This window comes from Nerophis lumbriciformis, linkage group LG04 (genome assembly GCF_033978685.3).
Source record: "Nerophis lumbriciformis linkage group LG04, RoL_Nlum_v2.1, whole genome shotgun sequence".
NCBI classification, from domain to species: Eukaryota; Metazoa; Chordata; class Actinopteri; order Syngnathiformes; family Syngnathidae; genus Nerophis; species Nerophis lumbriciformis.
This window is the reverse complement of record NC_084551.2, coordinates 54,113,484-54,136,080: the sequence shown is the minus strand read 5'-3', so window position 1 is coordinate 54,136,080 and position 22,597 is coordinate 54,113,484. Positions and strand designations below refer to the sequence as shown.

Sequence of the window (22,597 nt, the reverse complement as noted above, 5' to 3'; positions counted from 1 at the left end):
AGGAAAAACTCACAACCTAGTGGGACATCAATGTGAATGACTATGAAAAACCTTGGAGAGGACCGCATATGTGGGTAACCCCCCAGTAAGAGTCCAGTCCATAGTGGATCACACTGTGAATCCACACCAAACAAGAATGACAAACACATTTCGGGAGAACATCCGCACCGTAACACAACATAAACACAACAAAACAAATACCCAGAATCCCATGCAGCCCGAACTCTTCCGGGCTGCAATATACACCCCCGCTACCACCAAACACCCCCCCCCCCCGCCCTCTCCTTGCGTTGGTTAAGGTGGGCGGGTTTGGGGGGGCAGGGTTTGGTGGTAGCAGGGTGTATTTTGCAGCCCGGAAGAGTTAGGGCTGCATGGGATTCTGGGTATTTGTTTTGTTGTGTTTATGTTGTGTTACGGTGCGGATGTTCTCCCGAAATGTGTTTGTCATTCTTGTTTGATGTGGATTCACAGTGTGGTGTATATTTCTAACAGTGTTAAAGTTATTTATACCAGCACCGTCAGTGTAACCTGTATCGCTGTTGGCCAAGTATGAATGGCATTCACTTGTGTGTGCGTGCTGAAGCCGCACATATTATGTGGCTGGGCCAGCATTCGCTGGACTGGGTGAAAAGCGGACGTGACGATTTTTGGGAGGGGCACTGAAATTTGAGAGTCTCCTGGCAGGGTTGGCAAGTATGAGAGGGTTGGCATGTACAAGAATTAGTGGTGTATGCGGTGTTACCGCGGCACCGCCGCTGAATATAATCGGCGGGCCAGCTCTAGTGTTAATTTGATATCGCCTCAAAGGCCAAGTGAAATTACACGGCGGGCCAAATTTGGCCCGCGGGCCAGAGTTTGACACCCGTGTTTTAGGGGAATATTTTCCCATCTTTGGGCAAAACAGAACACCGTAGAAGTTACTAGCTTTGGCCTTTGTTTGGATCGAAGAGATACACAATGATCCCACCCTGTTTTTTATCTGTACGCTCACGCAGATATTGTGTCCGTGTGCTTGGATGTAGGTCGGATCCGTTTACAGTGGGGGTTGGTCTCTGCCACGGCTGCGCTCTGTCACCTATCCTGTTTGTTATTTTCATGGACAGGATTTCTAGGCAGAGTCGTGACCATGGCGTCACTGCTGTTTGCAGATGATGTGGTCCTGATGGCACCTTTGGTTCGTGACCTTCAGCTCTCACTGGAGCGGTTCGCATCGGTGCATCGGTGAGGTTAGCAGTTAGCGCTAGAGTCCACCTGCAAGCACACTGAGACCCATCACTCAGATAGTCTTGGTCCACCTGTTTGGTCTGGTCTTGGGTTTGTTGGATTCGGTTTACACTTGACCCGAACCGTACTACCAGAACAAAGAGTTGTGTTTCTAATCATCAACATATACCAGTATAAGTCAGGCATGTGACATCCATTTGAACTTATGTTTAACCCACCAAATACGCTTCCTAAACTTTTTACGTTACCCCTTCAAGATTTTTCAATAATTTTCCACTCTTTTGTTCCACAGAGGAGCATTCCCAGCAGGTCCAGAACCACCTACCTCTTCTGATAGGATCTGTAATGGGCGGGGCGGCGTTTCTGCTGGTGGTAGCGGCCATCGTGGTCGTGGTGGTGTTTCGCAGGTATGCGGTCTACCAGCCAGACCGAGTATTTACAACACTTACATGCGTTCTTGTACTTCTGCGTGTTAGTAAAAGGAGGGAGAGTCCGTACAGCGACAGACTGCAGCGGTACATCAGCAACAGAGGTGAGACCTTCACATGTTCGATGTTAAGAGTTACACCTCACAGACTTTGCACTTCCAGGTGGAGTGAAATACTATGTAGACCCCTCCACGTACGAGGACCCGAGCGAGGCGGTCAAAGAATTTGCCAGAGAGATAGATTCCACTCATCTGAAGATCGAGGAGGTGATTGGTGCAGGTATGTCCCAGTCTTTCTTGCTGTCATCTGTAAAGCTACCGAAATCTAATATTGTGTAGCTCTTTGAAAGAAGTCTCAGAGGTCCAACAAAAGTGCATTGGAACGTTGTTGTCCAAAATCAAGTCTAGATGTTCCTCGCAATCAGACCGTTTAGGCTGGGAACATGCTACAGCAGGGATCACTAACTGGTAGGGAAGTGTGTGTGTGACAATCAGTTGTACTTTGAGGTGGTTCGGGCATCTGGTCAGTATGCCACCCAAACACCTCCCTAGGACATTGATCCGTTGTGGTGAAGAAGGAGCTGAGCCGGAAGGCAAAGCTCTCCTTACCGGTTGATCTACGTTCCCATCCTCGCCTACGGTCATGAGCTTTGGGTTAAGGACAAGATCACGGGTACAAGCGGCCGAAATGAGCTTCCTCCGCCGGGTGGCGGGGCTCTCCCTTAGAGATAGGGTGAGAGGCTCTGCCATCCCGGAGGAGCTCAAATTAAAGCCGCTGCTCCTCCACATCGAGAGGAGCCAGATGATGTGGTTCGGGCATCTGGTCAGGATGCCACCCGAACGCCTCCCTATGGAGGTGTTTCGGGCACGTCCGACCGGTAGGAGGCCATGGGGAAGACCCAGGACACGTTGGGAAGACTGTGTCTCCCGGCTGGCCTGGGAACGCCTCGGGATCGCCCGGGAGGAGCTGGACAAATTGGCTTGGGAAAGGGAAGTCTGCTAAGGCTGCTGCCCCCACGACCAGACCTCGGATAAGCGGAAGAAGATGGATGGATGGATACTTCACAAACCAATTTTTGGCTTCGCTGGCTTCGAAAATATTTTATGGTTTATGAGGCTGTGACTTGTCTAGGGTGTAAGCTGCCTTACGCCCGAGCGTAGCTGGGATAGACTCCAGCACCCCCGCGACACAGAACGAGACAAATGGTGGAAAAATGGATGGATGTTTTGACGATTCATCGAGAAGTTTTTGAGTTTACTCGGATTTCCCGTGATGCACAGTTTTTTTTTGGTGATTTCCATCCGTGCGCTGCGACCGGCTGGGTTTGTCACCTTGGAAATGCTTGAGGTAATGTTTTTGCCAGGGTTTGTTTGTCTGTTTGTTTGCAACATAACTCAAAAAGTTATGGACAGATTTTGATTAAATTTCCGAAAACAACAATTCTTCTCATCTCCTACAAACAAACATCACGTCCTGCTTACAGCGTTCCATGCCCCGACCCTGCCGGTCCCGCGCTGTGCAGAGGATTCTGGGAGATGTAGTTTATTTTCGGACCCGGCCAACACTAAAGCACCAGAAAAAAACTACACGCCAAGTTTTTGTTCAATACTGTATATCATTTTTTTTTGCGAAAATCGGTTTGAAACGAGAATCGTGTTGGATTGGGAATTGATTTTGAAACAAATCCTTACCCCCAAGAATCAAATTGAATCGTGTGGTGCCCAAAGATTCACAGCTCTACTACCTTTAGAACATCAATCAAGAGTCCAACACTTGTGTCCTCTCCAGCCCAGTTTGGTGAAGTGTCCCGGGGACGCTATCGTCCACCAGGCCGCAGGGAGGTCCTGGTTGCCGTCAAGACTTTGCGCTGGGGGGCGTCCGACAGAGAGAAGGGCATATTCCTTAGTGAGGCCGGGGTCCTGGGACAGTTTGACCACCCTAACGTGCTGAAGCTGGATGGCGTGGTAACCCGCGTACCTCCGGCAAGAATCGTCACGGAGTTCATGGAGAACGGTCCTTTGGATTCCTTCCTCAGGGTGAGCCAATGGCAAACACCCAAAAATATTTGGCCACACATTTTACCATCGTCCTCTCATCGTAGGAGAATGAGGGTCAGTTCAGCATCCTCCAGCTGGTCGGGATGCTCCGAGGAGTCGGTGCTGGGATGCGTTATCTCTCAGAGAGAAACTTTGTCCACAGGGACTTGGCGGCCAGGAACGTTCTGGTCAACTCCAACCTGGTGTGCAAGGTGTCCGACTTTGGTTTGTCCCGACTCATGAGGGGCCTGGACCAAAATATGCCGACGTACACAGCCTCGCTGGTGCGTATGCTTGGACATCGGGAGATTGTGGCCTTATCCGTCCCGTGAAAGCTCCTGTATTTGACTTCTGTTGTCCTGCGTCAGGGAAGTAAGATTCCTGTGAGGTGGACAGCACCTGAAGCCTTCCAACACCGCAAGTTCAGCTCAGCCAGCGACGTGTGGAGCTTCGGCATCCTGATGTGGGAAATCATGTCGTACGGAGAACGTCCATACTGGGACATGAGTAATCAGGAAGTAAGTAAAGTGGACAATTTTCAATGTCCGTATACTTGTAGGCAAGGTATTTTATTTTATAAGTTGTCATAAGTAGTACGTAGTAGTAGTAAGACAGTTCACGCTGTTAATTATGGTGATTGATATTGACGTGCAATTACCACTGATTTTCTTTCCAATGCAATACCAAGTCAAATTCAGACTGGTATCGGCGATTCTGATCCGATACCAATACTTTGTGCAAATATACCTGACATGTCTGCTAAAATCTACAATGTTGTGTATTTCAAATAACAGCAGTCTAAGTCTAAGACTAGATCCGACCATTCTAAGTCATAGGCTAGATCTGATCAATATAAGTCTAAGACAAGATTCGACCAATCTAAGTGTATGCGAGATCTGACCAATCTAAGTCTAAGACTAGATCCGACCAAACTAAGACTTGATCCGACCAATCTAAATATAAGACTAAATCTGACCAATCTAAGATTAAGACTAGATCTGACCAATCCAAATCTAAGACTAGATCCGACCAATCTAAGTCTATGCTAGATCCGACCAATCTAAGTCTAAGACTAGATCTGACCAATCAAAGTCCAAGACTACATCCAACAAATCTAAGTAAGTCTAGATCTGACAAATATAAGTCTAAAACTAGATCCGACCAATCTAAGTCTAAGTCTAGTCTGACCAATCTAAGTCTAAGTCTAGATCTGACCAATCTAAGTCTGTGCTAGATCTGACCAATCTAAATCGAAGACTAGATCTCACCAATCTAAGTCTAAGACTAGATCCGACCAATCAAAGTTTAAGACTGGATCCGACCAATCTAAGTCTAAGACTAAATCCGAGCAATTTAAGTCAAAAACTAGAACTGTTAATTATGGTGATTGATTTTGACGTGCGATACCACTGATTTTCTTTCCAATGCGATACCAAGACAAAAACAGGCTGGTATCGGCGATTCTGATCCGATTTGCAAGTATACCTGACATGTCTGCAAAAATGCATAATGTTGTGTATTACAAATAACAGCAATCTAAGTCTAAGACTTGATCGGACCAATCTAAGTCTGAGACTAGATCGGACCATTATAAGTCTAAGACTAGATCTGACCAATCTAAGTCTATGCTAGAGCCGACCAATCTAAGTCTAAGACTAGATCTGACCAATCTAAGTCTATGCTAGATCCGACCAATCTAAGTCTAAGACTAGATCTGACCAATCAAAGTCCAAGACTACATCCAACAAATCTAAGTAAGTCTAGATCTGACAAATATAAGTCTAAAACTAGATCCGACCAATCATAGTCTAAGTCTCGTCTGACCAATCTAAGTCTAAGTCTAGATCTGACCAATCTAAGTCTGTGCTAGATCTGACCAATTTAGGACCAGATCCGACCAAACTAAATATAAGACTAGATCTGACCAATCTAAGATCAAGACTAGATCTGACAAATCAAAGTTTAAGACTGGATCCGACCAATCTAAGTCTAAGACTAAATCCGAGCAATTTAAGTCAAAAACTAGAACTGTTAATTATGGTGATTGATTTTGACGTGCGATACCACTGATTTTCTTTCCAATGCGATACCAAGACAAAAATAGGCTGGTATCGGCGATTCTGATCCGATTTGCAAGTTTTCCTGACATGTCTGCAAAAATGTATAATGTTGTGTATTACAAATAACAGCAATCTAAGTCTAAGACTTGATCGGACCAATCTAAGTCTAAGACTAAATCGGACCATTATAAGTCTAAGACTAGATCTGACCAATCTAAGTCTATGCTAGATCCGACCAATCCAAGTCTAAGACTAAATCCGACCAATCAAAGTTTAAGACTGGATCCGACCAATCTAAGTCTAAGACTAAATCCGAGCAATTTAAGTCAAAGACTAGATCTGTTAATTATGGTGATTGATATTGACGTGCAATTACCACTGATTTTCTTTCCAATGCAATACCAAGTCAAATTCAGACTGGTATCGGCGATTCTGATCCGATACCAATACTTTGTGCAAATATACCTGACATGTCTGCTAAAATCTACAATGTTGTGTATTTCAAATAACAGCAGTCTAAGTCTAAGACTAGATCCGACCATTCTAAGTCATAGGCTAGATCTGATCAATATAAGTCTAAGACAAGATTCGACCAATCTAAGTGTATGCGAGATCTGACCAATCTAAGTCTAAGACTAGATCCGACCAAACTAAGACTTGATCCGACCAATCTAAATATAAGACTAAATCTGACCAATCTAAGATTAAGACTAGATCTGACCAATCCAAATCTAAGACTAGATCCGACCAATCTAAGTCTATGCTAGATCCGACCAATCTAAGTCTAAGACTAGATCTGACCAATCAAAGTCCAAGACTACATCCAACAAATCTAAGTAAGTCTAGATCTGACAAATATAAGTCTAAAACTAGATCCGACCAATCTAAGTCTAAGTCTAGTCTGACCAATCTAAGTCTAAGTCTAGATCTGACCAATCTAAGTCTGTGCTAGATCTGACCAATCTAAATCGAAGACTAGATCTCACCAATCTAAGTCTAAGACTAGATCCGACCAATCAAAGTTTAAGACTGGATCCGACCAATCTAAGTCTAAGACTAAATCCGAGCAATTTAAGTCAAAAACTAGAACTGTTAATTATGGTGATTGATTTTGACGTGCGATACCACTGATTTTCTTTCCAATGCGATACCAAGACAAAAACAGGCTGGTATCGGCGATTCTGATCCGATTTGCAAGTATACCTGACATGTCTGCAAAAATGCATAATGTTGTGTATTACAAATAACAGCAATCTAAGTCTAAGACTTGATCGGACCAATCTAAGTCTGAGACTAGATCGGACCATTATAAGTCTAAGACTAGATCTGACCAATCTAAGTCTATGCTAGAGCCGACCAATCTAAGTCTAAGACTAGATCTGACCAATCTAAGTCTATGCTAGATCCGACCAATCTAAGTCTAAGACTAGATCTGACCAATCAAAGTCCAAGACTACATCCAACAAATCTAAGTAAGTCTAGATCTGACAAATATAAGTCTAAAACTAGATCCGACCAATCATAGTCTAAGTCTCGTCTGACCAATCTAAGTCTAAGTCTAGATCTGACCAATCTAAGTCTGTGCTAGATCTGACCAATTTAGGACCAGATCCGACCAAACTAAATATAAGACTAGATCTGACCAATCTAAGATCAAGACTAGATCTGACAAATCAAAGTTTAAGACTGGATCCGACCAATCTAAGTCTAAGACTAAATCCGAGCAATTTAAGTCAAAAACTAGAACTGTTAATTATGGTGATTGATTTTGACGTGCGATACCACTGATTTTCTTTCCAATGCGATACCAAGACAAAAATAGGCTGGTATCGGCGATTCTGATCCGATTTGCAAGTTTTCCTGACATGTCTGCAAAAATGTATAATGTTGTGTATTACAAATAACAGCAATCTAAGTCTAAGACTTGATCGGACCAATCTAAGTCTAAGACTAAATCGGACCATTATAAGTCTAAGACTAGATCTGACCAATCTAAGTCTATGCTAGATCCGACCAATCCAAGTCTAAGACTAAATCCGACCAATCAAAGTTTAAGACTGGATCCGACCAATCTAAGTCTAAGACTAAATCCGAGCAATTTAAGTCAAAGACTAGATCTGTTAATTATGGTGATTGATATTGACGTGCAATTACCACTGATTTTCTTTCCAATGCAATACCAAGTCAAATTCAGACTGGTATCGGCGATTCTGATCCGATACCAATACTTTGTGCAAATATACCTGACATGTCTGCTAAAATCTACAATGTTGTGTATTTCAAATAACAGCAGTCTAAGTCTAAGACTAGATCCGACCATTCTAAGTCATAGGCTAGATCTGATCAATATAAGTCTAAGACAAGATTCGACCAATCTAAGTGTATGCGAGATCTGACCAATCTAAGTCTAAGACTAGATCCGACCAAACTAAGACTTGATCCGACCAATCTAAATATAAGACTAAATCTGACCAATCTAAGATTAAGACTAGATCTGACCAATCCAAATCTAAGACTAGATCCGACCAATCTAAGTCTATGCTAGATCCGACCAATCTAAGTCTAAGACTAGATCTGACCAATCAAAGTCCAAGACTACATCCAACAAATCTAAGTAAGTCTAGATCTGACAAATATAAGTCTAAAACTAGATCCGACCAATCTAAGTCTAAGTCTAGTCTGACCAATCTAAGTCTAAGTCTAGATCTGACCAATCTAAGTCTGTGCTAGATCTGACCAATCTAAATCGAAGACTAGATCTCACCAATCTAAGTCTAAGACTAGATCCGACCAATCAAAGTTTAAGACTGGATCCGACCAATCTAAGTCTAAGACTAAATCCGAGCAATTTAAGTCAAAAACTAGAACTGTTAATTATGGTGATTGATTTTGACGTGCGATACCACTGATTTTCTTTCCAATGCGATACCAAGACAAAAACAGGCTGGTATCGGCGATTCTGATCCGATTTGCAAGTATACCTGACATGTCTGCAAAAATGCATAATGTTGTGTATTACAAATAACAGCAATCTAAGTCTAAGACTTGATCGGACCAATCTAAGTCTGAGACTAGATCGGACCATTATAAGTCTAAGACTAGATCTGACCAATCTAAGTCTATGCTAGAGCCGACCAATCTAAGTCTAAGACTAGATCTGACCAATCTAAGTCTATGCTAGATCCGACCAATCTAAGTCTAAGACTAGATCTGACCAATCAAAGTCCAAGACTACATCCAACAAATCTAAGTAAGTCTAGATCTGACAAATATAAGTCTAAAACTAGATCCGACCAATCATAGTCTAAGTCTCGTCTGACCAATCTAAGTCTAAGTCTAGATCTGACCAATCTAAGTCTGTGCTAGATCTGACCAATTTAGGACCAGATCCGACCAAACTAAATATAAGACTAGATCTGACCAATCTAAGATCAAGACTAGATCTGACAAATCAAAGTTTAAGACTGGATCCGACCAATCTAAGTCTAAGACTAAATCCGAGCAATTTAAGTCAAAAACTAGAACTGTTAATTATGGTGATTGATTTTGACGTGCGATACCACTGATTTTCTTTCCAATGCGATACCAAGACAAAAATAGGCTGGTATCGGCGATTCTGATCCGATTTGCAAGTTTTCCTGACATGTCTGCAAAAATGTATAATGTTGTGTATTACAAATAACAGCAATCTAAGTCTAAGACTTGATCGGACCAATCTAAGTCTAAGACTAAATCGGACCATTATAAGTCTAAGACTAGATCTGACCAATCTAAGTCTATGCTAGATCCGACCAATCCAAGTCCAAGACTAAATCCGACCAATCAAAGTTTAAGACTGGATCCGACCAATCTAAGTCTAAGACTAAATCCGAGCAATTTAAGTCAAAGACTAGATCTGTTAATTATGGTGATTGATATTGACGTGCGATACCACTGATTTTCTTTCCAATGCGACACCAAGACAAAAACAGGCTGGTATCGGCCATTCTAATCCGATACCAATACTTTTTGCAAATATACCTGACATGTCTGCAAAAATTTACAATGTTGTGTATTACAAATAACAGCAATCTAAGTCTAAGACTAGATCTGACCAATCTAAGTCTATGCTAGATCCGACCAATCCAAGTCTAAGACTAGATCCGACGAATCAAAGTTTAAGACTGGATCCGACCAATCTAAGTCTAAGACTAAATCCGAGCAATTTAAGTCAAAGACTAGATCTGTTGATTATGGTGATTGATATTGACTTGCGATACCACTGATTTTCTTTCCAATGCGCAACCAAGACAAAAACAGGCTGGTATCGGCGATTCTGATCCGGGACCGATACTTTTTGCAAATATACCTGACATGTCTGCAAAAATTTACAATGTTGTGTATTACAAATAACAGCAATCTAAGTCTAAGACTAGATCTGACCAATCTAAGTCTATGCTAGATCCGACCAATCCAAGTCTAAGACTAGATCCGACCAATCAAAGTTTAAGACTGGATCCGACCAATCTAAGTCTAAGACTAAATCCGAGCAATTTAAGTCAAAGACTAGATCTGTTAATTATGGTGATTGATGTTGACGTGCGATACCACTGATTTTCTTTCCAATGCGCAACAAAAACAGGCTGGTATCAGCGATTCTGATCCGATACCGATACTTTTTGCAAATATACCTGACATGTCTGCTAAAATGTATAATGTTGTGTATTACAAATAACAGCAATCTAAGTCTAAGACTTAATCGGACATATCTAAGTCTAAGACTTGATCGGACCAGTATAAGTCTAAGACTAGATCTGACCAATCTAAGTCTATGCTAGATCCGACCAATCTAAGTCTAAGACTAGATCTGACCAATCAAAGTCTAAGACTACATCCAACAAATCTAAGTAAATCTAAATCTGACAAGTATAAGTCTAAGACTAGATCCGACCAATCTAAGTCTAAGACTAGATCCGACCAGTCTAAGTCTAGATCTGACCAATCTAAGTATGTACTAGATCTGACCAATTTAGGACCAGATCCAACCAAACTTAATATAAGACTAGACCTGACCAATCTAAGTCTAAGACTAGATCTGACAAATCCAAGTCTATGACTAGATCCGACTAATCTAAATCGAAGACTAGATCTGACCAATCTAAGTCTAAGACTAGATCCGACCAATCAAAGATTAAGACGGGATCCGACCAATCTAAGTCTAAGACTAAATCCGAGCAATTTAAGTCAAAAACTAGAACTGTTAATTATGGTGATTGGTATTGACGTGCGATACCACTGATTTTCTTTCCAATGCGATACCAAGACAAAAACAGGCTGGTATCGGCGTATCTGATCCGATTTGCAAATATACCTGACAGGTCTGCAAAAATGTATAATGTTGTGTATTACAAATAACAGCAATCTAAGTCTAAGACTAGATCGTACCAATCTAAGTCTAAGACTAGATCGGACCATTATAAGTCTAAGACTAGATCTGACCAATCTAAGTCTATGCTAGATTCGACCAATCCAAGTCTAAGACTAGATCCGACCAATCAAAGTTTAAGACTGGATCCGACCTATCTAAGTCTAAGACTAAATCCCAGCAATTTAAGTCAAAAACTAGAACTGTTAATTATGGTGATTGATATTGACGTGCGATACCACTGATTTTCTTTCCAATGCGATACCAAGACAAAAACAGGCTGGTATCGGCGATTCTGATCCGATTTGCAAGTATACCTGACATGTCTGCAAAAATGTATAATGTTGTGTATTACAAATAACAGCAATCTAAGTCTAAGACTAGATCGTACCAATCCAAGTCTAAGACTAGATCGGACCATTATAAGTCTAAGACTAGATCTGACCAATCTAAGTCTATGCTAGATCCGACCAATCCAAGTCTAAGACTAGATCCGACCAATCAAAGTTTAAGACTGGATCCGACCAATCTAAGTTTAAGACTAAATCCGAGCAATTTAAGTCAAAGACTAGATCTGTTAATTATGGTGATTGATAATGACGTGCGATACCACTGATTTTCTTTCCAATGCGCAACCAAGACAAAAACAGGCTGGTATCGGTGATTCTGATCCGATACTTTTTGCAAATATACCTGACATTCTGCAAAAATGTACAATGTTGTGTATTACAAATAACAGCAATCTAAGTTTAAGACTTGATCGGACCAAACTAAGTCTAAGACTAGATCGGACCAATCTAAGTCTAAGACTAGATCGGACCAATATAAGTCTAAGACGAGATCCGACCAATCTAAGTCTAAGACTAGATCTGAAAAATTAGCATGCCAACATGTTAACAGTAGCATGCTAACTTTTTAGGCAATTTTTGCAAACCAGCGTCTAAGCGTGTTTACCGTCCTATCGCAGGTAATGAAGGCAGTAGCGGACCAGTATCGCCTGCCGGCGCCCACCAGCTGCCCCTCAGCCGTCCACTCTCTCATGCTGCAGTGCTGGCAGGCCGAGCGAGGCGACCGGCCGGTTTTCGAGTCCATCCTGTCCTCCTTGGACAGACTCATTAGGCATCCCGTGTCACTCAAAGCCGACATCCCTCGGTGAGTCTGCTCTGGTATACGTCAAAATAATATCGATATGAACCCGCGCTTGTCTGCGGCTGCAGGGGTTGCTCACAGCCACTGCTAAGCCCCACCCCCACAGACTTCTCATCAGTCGCGACCGTCAGTGATTGGCTGAGAGCGCTGAGGATGGAGAGGTACCAGGATGAGTTTGAGCGAGCACACCTGGACACGCTCGACCGAGTGAGCCGCCTCACCGTGGAGTGAGTACACCTTGGCTTTGAAGTTGAAAGATTATTTTGTATTTACTGTAAAACTATAAAAAAACATTAATAAAACTTAGTTTGACATTTATTCATGGTCATTAGAACATGTCTATGGATGTTCTCATTCATTCTGGTCATTATAATCTCTAGTCAGATCTAGACTAGAGCTGACCAATCTAAGTCTAAGACTAGATCTGACTAATTTAAGTCTAGGACTAGATCTGACAAATCTACATCTAAGACTGGATCCGACAGATCTAAATCTAAGACTAAGTTCGACCAATCTAAGTCAAAGACTAGATCTGACCAATCTATGTCTAAGATTAAATCTGACTAATCTAAATCTAACACTAGATTTGACTAATCTAAGTTTAAAACTGAGTCCGACTAATCTAAGTCTAAGACTAGATCTGACCAATCTAAGTCTAAGACTAGATTTGACTAATCTAAGTCTAAGACTGAGTCCAACCAATCTAAGTCCAAGACTAAATTTGACCAATCTAAGTCGAAGACTAGATCCGACTAATCTAAGCCTAAAACTAGATCCGACCAATCTAAGCCTATGCTATATCCGACCAATCTAATACTAAGACTAGTTCTGACCAAATCTAAGATTAAAACTAGATCTGACTAATCGAAGTCCAAGACTACATCTGACCAGTCTAAGTCTAAGACTAAATCCGACCAATTTAAGTCTAAGACTAGATCTGACCAATCTAAATCTAACACTAGATCCAACTAATCTAAGTCCAGGACTAGATCCAACCAATCTAAGGCTAAGACTAAAGCCGACCAATATTAGTCTAAGACTGAATCCGATCAATCTAAGTCTAAGACTAAATTCGACCAATCTAAGTCTAAGACTAGATCCGACTAATCTAAGCCTAAAATCTAAATGTCAGTCTAGATTTGACCAATATAAGTCTAAGACTAGATCCGACCAATCTAAATTTCAGTCTAGATGTGACCAATATAAGTCTAAGACTAGATCCGACCAATCTAAGCCTATGCTATATCCAACCAATCTAATACTAAGACTAGTTCTGACCAAATCTAAGATTAAGACTAGATCTGACTAATTGAAGTCCAAGACTACATCTGACCAGTCTAAATCTAAGACCATATCTGACCAATCTAGGTCTAAGACTAAATCCGACCAATTTAAGTCTAAGACTAGATCCCACCAATCTAAGACTAAGACTAGATCCAACCAATCTAAGTCTAAGACTAGATCCCACCAATCTAAGTCTAAGACTAGATCCAAACAATTTAAGTCTAAGACTAGAGCCGACCAATATTAGTCTAAGACTGAATCTGACCAATCTAAGTCTATGACTAAATTCGACCAATTTAAATCTAAAACTAGATCCGACTAATCTAAGCCTAAAACTAGATCCGACCAATCTAAATTTCAGTCTAGATTTGACCAATATAAGTTTAAGACTAGATTCGACCTATCTAAGCCTATGCTATATCCGACCAATCTAATACTAAGACTAGTTCTGACCAAATATAAGATTAAGACTAGATATGACTAATCAAAGTCCAAGACTACATCTGACCAGTCTAGGTCAAAGACTAAATCCGACCAATTTAAGTCTAAGACTAGATCCCACCAATCTAAGTCTAAGACTAGATCTGCGCAATATAAGTCCAAGACTACATCTGACCAATCTAAGTCTAAGACTAGATCCGACTAATCTAAGTCTAAGTCAAGATCCAACAAATCTTGTCTAAGACTAGAGCCGACCAATATTAGTCTAAGACTGAATCCGGCCAATCTAAGTCTAAGACTAAATTCGACCAATCTAAGTCTAAGACTAGATCTGACTAATCTAAGCCTAAAACTAGATCTGACCAATCTAAACTTCAGTCTAGATTTGACCAATATAAGTCGAAGACTAGATCCGACCAATCTAAGTCTAAGACTAGATCTGAGCAATATAAGTCCAAGACTAGATGTGAGCAATATAAATCCAAGACTAGATTTTACCAATCTAATTCTAAGACTAAATCCGACTAATCTAAGTCTAAGACTAGATCCAACCAATCTAATTCTAAGACTAAATCCGACTAATCTAAGTCTAAGACTAGATCCAACCAATCTAAGTCTAAGACTAGAGTTGACCAATAATAGTCTAAGACTAGAGTTGACCAATAATAGTCTAAGACTGAATCCGACCAATCTAAGTCTAAGACTAAATTCGACCAATCTAAGTCTAAGACTAGATCCGACCAATCTAAATTTCACTCTAGATTTGACCAATATAAGTCTAAGATTAGATTCGACCAATCCAAGCCTATGCTATATCCGACCAATCTAATACTAAAACTAGTTCTGACCAAATCTAAGATTAAGACTAGATATGACTAATCAAAGTCCAAGACTACATCTGACCAGTCTAGGTCTAAGACTAAATCCGAACAATTTAAGTCTAAGACTAGATCCCACCAATCTAAGTCAAAGACTAGATCTGAGCAATATAAATCCAAGACTAAATCTGACCAATCTAAGTCTAAGACTAGATCCGACTAATCTAAGTCTAAGTCAAAATCCAACCAATCTAAGTCTTAGACTAGGGCCGACCAATATTAGTCTAAGACTGAATCCGACCAATCTAAGTCTAAGACTAAATTCTACCAATCTAAGTCTAAAACTAGATCTGACTAATCTAAGCCTAAGACTAGATCCGACCAATCAAAATTTCAGTCTAGATTTGACCAATATAAGTCTAAGGCTAGATCCGACCAATCTAAGCCTATGTTATATCCGACCAATCTAATACTAAGACTAGTTCTGACCAAATCTAACATTTACACTAGATCTGACTAATCAAAGTCCAAGACTTCATCTGACCAGTCTAAGACTAAGACTATATCTGACAAATCTCGGTCTAAGACTAAATCCAACCAATTTAAGTCTAAGACTAGATCCCACCAATCTAGGTCTAAGACTAGATCTGAGCAATATAAATCCAAGACTAGATCTTACCAATCTAAGTCTAAGACTAGATCCGACTAATCTAAGTCTAAGACTAGATCCAACCAATCTAAGTCCAAGACTAGAGTTGACCAATAAAAGTCTAAGACTGAATCCGACCAATCTAAGTCTAAGACTAAATTCGACCAATCTAAGTCTAAGACTAGATCCGACTAATCTAAGCCTAAAACTAGATCCGACCAATCTAAATATCAGTCTAGATTTGACCGATATAAATGTAAGACTAGATCCGACCAATCTAAGCCTTTGCTATATCCGACCAATCCAATACTAAGACTAGTTGTGACCAAATCTAAGATTTAGACTAGATCTGACTAATCGAAGTCCAAGACTTCATCTGACCAGTCTAAGTCTAAGACTACAGAATATTTTACCAATCTCGGTCTAAGACTAAATCCGAACCAATTTAAGTCTAAGACTAGATCCCACCAATCTAAGTCTAAGACTAGATCTGAGCAATATAAATCCAAGATTAGATCTGACCAATCTAAGACTAAGACTAGATCCTTCTAATCTAAATCTGAGACTAGATCCAACCAATCTAATTCTAAGACTAGAGCCGACTAATCTAAGCCTAAGACTAGATCCGACCAATCTAAATTTCAGTCTAGATTTCACCAATATAAGTCTAAGACTGAATCCGACCAATCTAAGTCTAAGACTGAATTCGACCAATCTAAGTCTAAGACTAGATCCGACTAATCTAAGCCTAAGACTAGATCCGACCAATCTAAATTTCAGTCTAGATTTCACCAATATAAGTCTAAGACTAGATCCGACCAATCTAAGCCTATGCTAGATCCGACCAATTTAATACTAAGAGTAGTTCTGACCAAATCTAAGATTAAGACTAGATCTGACTAATTGAAGTCCAGGACTACATCTGACCAGTCTAAGTCTATGACTATATCTGACCAATCTAGGTCTAAGACTAAATCCGACCAATTTAAGTCTGAGACTATTATACTATGAATATTATTTAAATAATACACAATAAAATAAGTCAATTAATATGTCTTTGTATCTGTATGTATACATATATATATATATATATATTTGTATACAAATATATATATATATATATATATATATATATATATATATATATATATATATATATATATATATATATATATATATATATATAAATATATATATTTATTTATTTATTTATGTATGGTTGTTTGTATGTATACATATATATTTATGTATGTGTATAAAATATGTACGTCTATGTGTTAATGTTGTATATTTATATATATATATATATATATATATATATATATATATATATATATATATATATATATATATGGGTGTGTGTGTGTGTGTTTATATACAATATATATGTATGTATGTTTATATATATATGTATGTATGAATGTATGTATTTATGCATACATATATATTTGTATATAAATATGTGTGTATGTATGCATATATATATATATATATATATATATATATATATATATATACATATTTATTTTTGTTTGTATGTATGTATATATATGTATACATATTTATTATTGTTCGTATGTATGTATATATATATATATATATATATATATATATATATATATATATATATATATATATAAATATATATATATATATGTATTCATTTATGTATGTATATATATATGTATGTGTATAAAATATGTATGTCTCTGTGTTCGTGTATTATATATGAAAAAAAAAATATATATATATATATATACAATATATGGTGCAGATGAAAAAAAAATAATTCACACAAAAATGTTGTTGATGTTCTCACACAAGATGTTTATTCCTTTTGTTCTGTTTGAAAGAAGCTCAAAAACAAAACAAAAAAACATTACCAACACGCAAAGCATTTTTCCAAAGTGTAGATAATGGATGGACGGATCTCTCGGAAAGAAGAAGTCTGGCTGCTCTGAACTCTGCATGTTCTCCTGTGTGGCCTTCAGGGACATCCAGAACCTCGGCGTGAACCTGCTGGGCCACCAGAGGAAGATCTTCAGCGCCGCCCAGCAGCTGAAAGCCCATCTCAGCCAGGGACAGGTGGAGGTGTGACACCCCACAACCCCCCCCCCCCACCCCCCACCCCACCCACCACGGAGACAATCTGCTGATGTCAGCACAAAAAGACTTGTAGAAGACAAGATGCACTATGAGGAGGAGAACTTCTTTCACACTCTCCTCCTTTCTCTAACATCCCTTTTCTTCCTCCATCCACATTCTTTTTTTTATTCTTTTTTTTACTGATGACACTGTTCATTTTGTGTCTTAAAGTGATGGAAGTACAAGCTGGAACGTGATGAAGTCATTAGAATCAGCATATCAGGGCCTTGTTCTCACTTCTAGGGACATTTTTGTATGAGCAGCACACACACTTGTGTGTACACAAGTCACACACACACACACACACACTTCACTTTGTTTACTTTGTGTGAGAGTGTGACACGACAAAAGACTTAAAGTGTGTGTTTGTGCTTGTGTGTTTGTGTGTGTGTGTGTGTGTGTGTGTGTGTGTGTGTGTGTGTGTGTGTGTGTGTGTGTGTGTGCGTGCCGACGTCCCGCTAATGTGTGGATGGTTTGTGTGTATGTGTGTGTGTGTTCTTGTATTTCTACCCTTCTTGAGACATCAAGAAGGAAAAGTATCTTCCATATGAGGAGGTGTGAACAAGTGATGACATAAATCATGGTCCCAATAACATTGCATCTAATAGAGAATGTCTCATTTGCACCCCTGGTGGTGACATCTATCAACATGAGGGTGGTCCCAAAAAGGAAGGATTTTTTTCAAATTGACTGTGTGTCGGTTTTAAAAATGCTCCAACATATGAAATAACAAGTGTGTGTAAAAACTTGAAATTTGTCCCTTTTGGCCAAAATTAATTAATAAAGAAAGATTAATATGTATATAGAGACATACTGCAATAACTTGAAGTAAATAATGAAGATTAAAACCAATTACAAAACAAAAAAATATTTTTTTTTTTTTTTTTACTAAAAGCAGTCTTTTTCTCACAATGTGTCGACTTTTTTTCTCATCAAATTGGGAACAATTTCTCATATTCTTTCTGTTTCTGTAATATTGCAATATTTTCTCATAAAATTATTACATTTTATGTAAAATTATGTTGTGTTTTTTAATGCAAAATGGTGACATTTGTCATATAAAATTCAGACTTTTATCACAATATTGCCAATTGTTTTGTTGTTCTTGTAAAACACTTACATTTTTTGAGTAAAATTATGACTTTTGTCATAATTTTGCTTGGTAAAATTCCAATCATTCTTATAATATTGCTAACATTTTTACATTTTCTTATAAAATTGTGACTTTTGTCGATTAAAATGACGACTCTTTTAATAAAATTGCCACTATTTTAAGCTTTTCTTGTAAAATTGCGACTGTTATTGAGTAAAATTCCAAGTTTTATTCAGTTCAGGAGGGATTTTTTTAAATTGACTGGTTGTTGCTTTTAAAAGTGTTTCCCACTGGTCAACATATGAAATAACAAGTGTGTGTAAAAAAAATTAAATGCACCCCCTTTGGCCAATATTAATTTAAAAAAAAAAAAAAATGTATATAGAGACATACTGTAATAACTTGAAGTAAATAATGAATATTAAAAACCAATTACAAAACAAGATAAAAACCTTTTTTTTTTTTTTTTTTACTAAAAGCAGTCTTTTTCTCACAATGTGTCGACTTTTTTCTCATAAAATTAGGAGCAATTTCTCATATTCTTTCTGTTTCTGTAATATTGCAATATTTTCTCATAAAATTACTTTTTTATGTAAAATTATGTGTTTTTTTAATGCAAAATGGTGACATTTGTCATATAAAATTCGGACTTTTATCACAATATTGACAATTTTTTTATTGTTCTTGTAAAATAGTGACATTTTTTGAGTAAAATGATGACTTTTTTATGATTGTGCCTAGTAAAATTCCAATCATTATTATTTATATTGCCAACATTTTTAAGTTTTCTTATAAAATTGTGACTTTTGTCGTTTAAAATTATGACTCTTTTCATAAAATTGCCAACATTTTAAGCTTTTCTTGTAAAATTGCGACTGTTATTGAGTAAAATTCCAACTTTTATCATAATATTGCGCAAATGTTCAGTTTTTCTTGTAACATGTTTGACTTACGTTGAGTAAAATTATGACTTTTACTAGTATTCTGCCAAAATTCTACGTTTTTCCTGTAAAATTCCAACTCATTTTTCACAACGAGCTTTTTTATGTTTGCATAGTATGTATATATTATTAATGTTGTAAATACACATCTTTATATATCTAGAAAGGCTGGTCCTAAAGAGGGAGGCATTTTTCTCAAGTCTCAATGAGGTAAGAAATACACAAATGTGTGTGTATTTGTGTGTGCGTGTGTGTGTGTGTGTGTGTGTGTGTGTGTGTGTGTGTGTGTGTGTGTGTGTGTGTGTGTGTGTGTGTGTGTGTGTGTGTGTGTGTGTAGCTGTTTACACGTGTAAGTGACCACCACTATTCCATAAATGTGCATACATTTGTATAATAAATGATTTTATTTAAAAAAAAAAAGTCATGTTATTTTGTCGCCTGAAATATAACAGACACCTAATTAGAATGGTAAGTTGGTCTGGATCCCAGGATACAGAGACTGGAAAAGACATGCAGGTTAAAAAAATAAATAAAATAAAATAGTATAAATATAAGTGCAGTTCATAGATCAGACCAACAGATGGCAATGTTGGCCCACATGTTATGTATCTGCAGCAATATAAAAATCAGACACTACTAAAAAAGGAATCCTGTCTCGGAGTGCAGTCAATAAATAATATTAATAGTTTATTTTGGACGTGTTAAAAAAAAAAAAAAAAATAAAAAAAAAAAATATATATATATATATATATATATATATATATATATATATATATATATATATATATATATATATATATATATATATATATATATATATATATATATATATGTATATATATATATATAAACATATAATAATTTATTTATATATATATATATATATATATAAACATATAATAATTTATTTATATATATATATATATATATATATATATATATATATAAACATATAATAATTTGTTTATATATATATATATATATATATATATATATATATATATATATATATATATATATAAGATGAAAGAACACATAAACAATACATTTTTGCATACCCAAAAAGGAGTGGGAAGAAGACAAATTTATTTACTCTCCCCTTATTTATAAATCAAATACCTGCTTTCTTATCATTATTATTGCATACATGGATCAACTTACTGCTCTTATATAAGCTCAATGTATTATTAGTAATCTTCTACTCACTTTTGTGTGGCACAAAAAAACGTACAATATACACGTATATACACACGTACATACAAGTACATTTCTCAACCAGCTATTGCAAGGAATTTAAGGATTTCACCATCTACGCTCCGTAATATCATCAAAAGGTTCAGAGAATCACTACACGTAACATGGAATGCCAGTGACCTTGGATCCCTCAGGCGGTACTGCATCAAAAAGCCACGTCAGTGTGTAAAGGATATCACCACATGGGCTCAGGAACACTTCAGAACACCACTGTCAGTAACTACAGTTGGTTGCTACATCTGTAAGTGCAAGTTAAAACGCTTCTATGCAAAGCCAAAGCCATTTATCAACAACACCCAGAAACACCACCGGCTTCGCTGGGCCCGAGCTCATCGAAGATGGACTGATACAGAGTGGAAAAGTGTTCTGTGGTCTGACGAGTCCACATTTCAAATTGTTTTTGGAAACTGTGGACGTCGTGTCCTCCGGAACAAAGAGGAAAAGAACCACCCAGATTGTTCTAGGCACAAAGTGTAAAAGTCAGCATGTGTGATGGTATGGGGGTGTATTAGTGCCTAAGACATGGGTAACTTACACATCTGTGAAGGCACCATTAATGCTGAAAGATACATACAGGTTGTGGAGCAGCATATGTTGCTATCCAAGCAACGTTATCATAGACGCCCCTGCTTATTTCAGCAAGACAATGCCAAGCCACGTGTTACAACAGCGTGGCTTCATAGTAAAAGAGTGCGGGTACTAGACTGGCCTGCCTGTAGTCCAGACCTGTCTCCCATTGAAAATGTGTGGCGCATTATGAAGCCTAAAATATGTTTCTGGGTGTTGTTGATAAATGGCTTTTTGCTTTGCATAGTAAAGTTTTAACTTGCACTTACAGATGTAGCGACCAACTGTAGTTACTGACAGTGGTTTTCTGAAGTGTTCCTGAGCCCATGTGATGATATCCTTTACATACTGATGTCGCTTTTTAATGCAGTAAAGTCTGAGGGATCCAAGGTCCGTAATATTATCGCTTACGTGCAGTGATTTCTCCAGATTTTCTGAACCTTTTGATTATATTACGGAGAGTAGAGGGTGAAATCCCTAAATTCCTTGCAATAGCTGGTTGAGAAATGTTGTTCTTAAACAATTTGCTCAGGCATTTGTTGACAAAGTGGTGACCCTCGCCCCGTCCTTGTTTGTGAATGACGGAGCATTCCATGGAATCTACTTTTATACCCAAACATGGCACCCACCTGTTCCCAATTTGCCTGTTCACCTGCGGGATGTTCCAAATAAGTGTTTGATGAGCATTCCTCAACTTTCTCAGTCTTCTTTGCCACTTGTGCCAGCTTTTTGGGAACACGTTGCAGGCATCGAATTCCAAATGAGCTAATATTTGCAAAAAATAACAAAGTTTTTCAGTTCGAATGTTAAATATCTTGTCTTTGCAGTCTATTCAATTGAATATAAGTTGAAAAGGATTAGTTGTATTCTCTTTTTATTTACCATTAACAAAACCTGACAACTTCACTGCTTTTGGGTTTTGTACATATTGAGTAGAAGTTTAGTAGAAACAAAGTATACATTTATCAATCGTTGGTGACGGGCTACTTAGGTGGCTCCCCCTAGTGGTAACGCTTAAAGTGTTTATGCCAGGAAATCACTGTCACCTACTCAAAAGTACCAAACAAGGCGTTTGTGAAACTCGGACACTCGAACAAAGACGGA

General features: G+C 38.2%; 1 protein-coding gene across 1 annotated transcript in view; it reads left to right on the top strand.

Annotated features, from left to right (window-relative positions):
- The window catches only part of LOC140678734 (ephrin type-B receptor 5-like), a gene marked incomplete at its 5' end in the record, with an annotated part of 57,292 nt that extends 39,696 nt beyond the window's left edge, over positions 1–17,596 (top strand). The window contains 9 exons of the mRNA XM_072912936.1: positions 1,517–1,631; positions 1,701–1,756; positions 1,815–1,931; positions 3,441–3,688; positions 3,754–3,972; positions 4,057–4,206; positions 12,120–12,304; positions 12,370–12,528; positions 17,485–17,596. Of these exons, the coding sequence (XP_072769037.1) occupies positions 1,517–1,631; positions 1,701–1,756; positions 1,815–1,931; positions 3,441–3,688; positions 3,754–3,972; positions 4,057–4,206; positions 12,120–12,304; positions 12,370–12,528; positions 17,485–17,590 (1,355 nt within the window). The remainder of the gene's footprint in view (positions 1–1,516; positions 1,632–1,700; positions 1,757–1,814; positions 1,932–3,440; positions 3,689–3,753; positions 3,973–4,056; positions 4,207–12,119; positions 12,305–12,369; positions 12,529–17,484) is intronic.
- Positions 17,597–22,597: the final 5,001 nt, after the last annotated feature.